At 56.8% G+C, this 723-nt stretch overlaps 1 protein-coding gene across 1 annotated transcript in view; it reads left to right on the plus strand.

Moving 5' to 3' along the window:
• Window positions 1-532: 532 nt before the first annotated feature.
• CUNH11orf58 (chromosome unknown C11orf58 homolog) overlaps window positions 533-723 on the plus strand; it is a 6451-nt gene continuing 6260 nt past the window's right edge. The window contains exon 1 of the mRNA XM_018572800.1: window positions 533-613. Within this exon, the coding sequence (XP_018428302.1) occupies window positions 533-613 (81 nt within the window). The remainder of the gene's footprint in view (window positions 614-723) is intronic.

A 723-nucleotide genomic window follows, 5' to 3' on the forward strand; every position in this document is an offset into this window, starting at 1 on the left:
GGACACAGTTCTGAGGACACAATGGTCATGTGACAATCTCCCTCCATCTCCTTCCTGGAAACAGAACAGCAAGTGGAAGAGACACCTCGTGTCCCCTTTGGAAGACTCCCCCCTAATTTCCTGTTCTGGTGACAACTGCAACATTTAGGATTTTCCATCACTTCCTGTCTTGGTGAAACCAGGACAAACGGAGGGGTAAATCCCGCCAGCGGGGTCATACAATATCCGGACCGGGGTTCATTCACACCCTTCCCAAACTGTAACTCGGCAGTGAAAGGGTTAAAGAACGAAGCCCCGCCTCCCGACAGGTCCTCTTTACTGAGCTCCATCCCCTCCTCGCCGCACACTGGGGGAGGAGATAACCTTGAAGGGCGGGGCTCTCTGACTATACAGGCTCCTCCCCGAGCCCCGCCCAGATTAGGCAGTACGCAGGCGCATCGATCGTGCGGTGGTAGGCGGATTTTTTTTTTAAAGCGGAAACACGTGACTAGAGCGCTCCTGGCATCCTGTGCGAGAAGGTCCCGGGAGAATCATGAGCGGCCGGGAGAACGAAGGGGCCCGGGGCAAGAAGAGAAGACCCCACCGACCGCGGGAAGAAGATGACGAAGAGGAGGTGAGGGGTCCCGAGGGGAGGAAGTAATGTCATCGCTTTCCCTCAATGATACACAATGGCCTCTGTCACGCCCCCCCCCCCCCCCCCCCCCTTGCAGCTATAACAGCCTC

This window comes from Nanorana parkeri, unplaced genomic scaffold (genome assembly GCF_000935625.1).
Source record: "Nanorana parkeri isolate BGI_ZX_2015 unplaced genomic scaffold, ASM93562v1 scaffold2136, whole genome shotgun sequence".
Lineage (NCBI taxonomy): Eukaryota > Metazoa > Chordata > Amphibia > Anura > Dicroglossidae > Nanorana > Nanorana parkeri.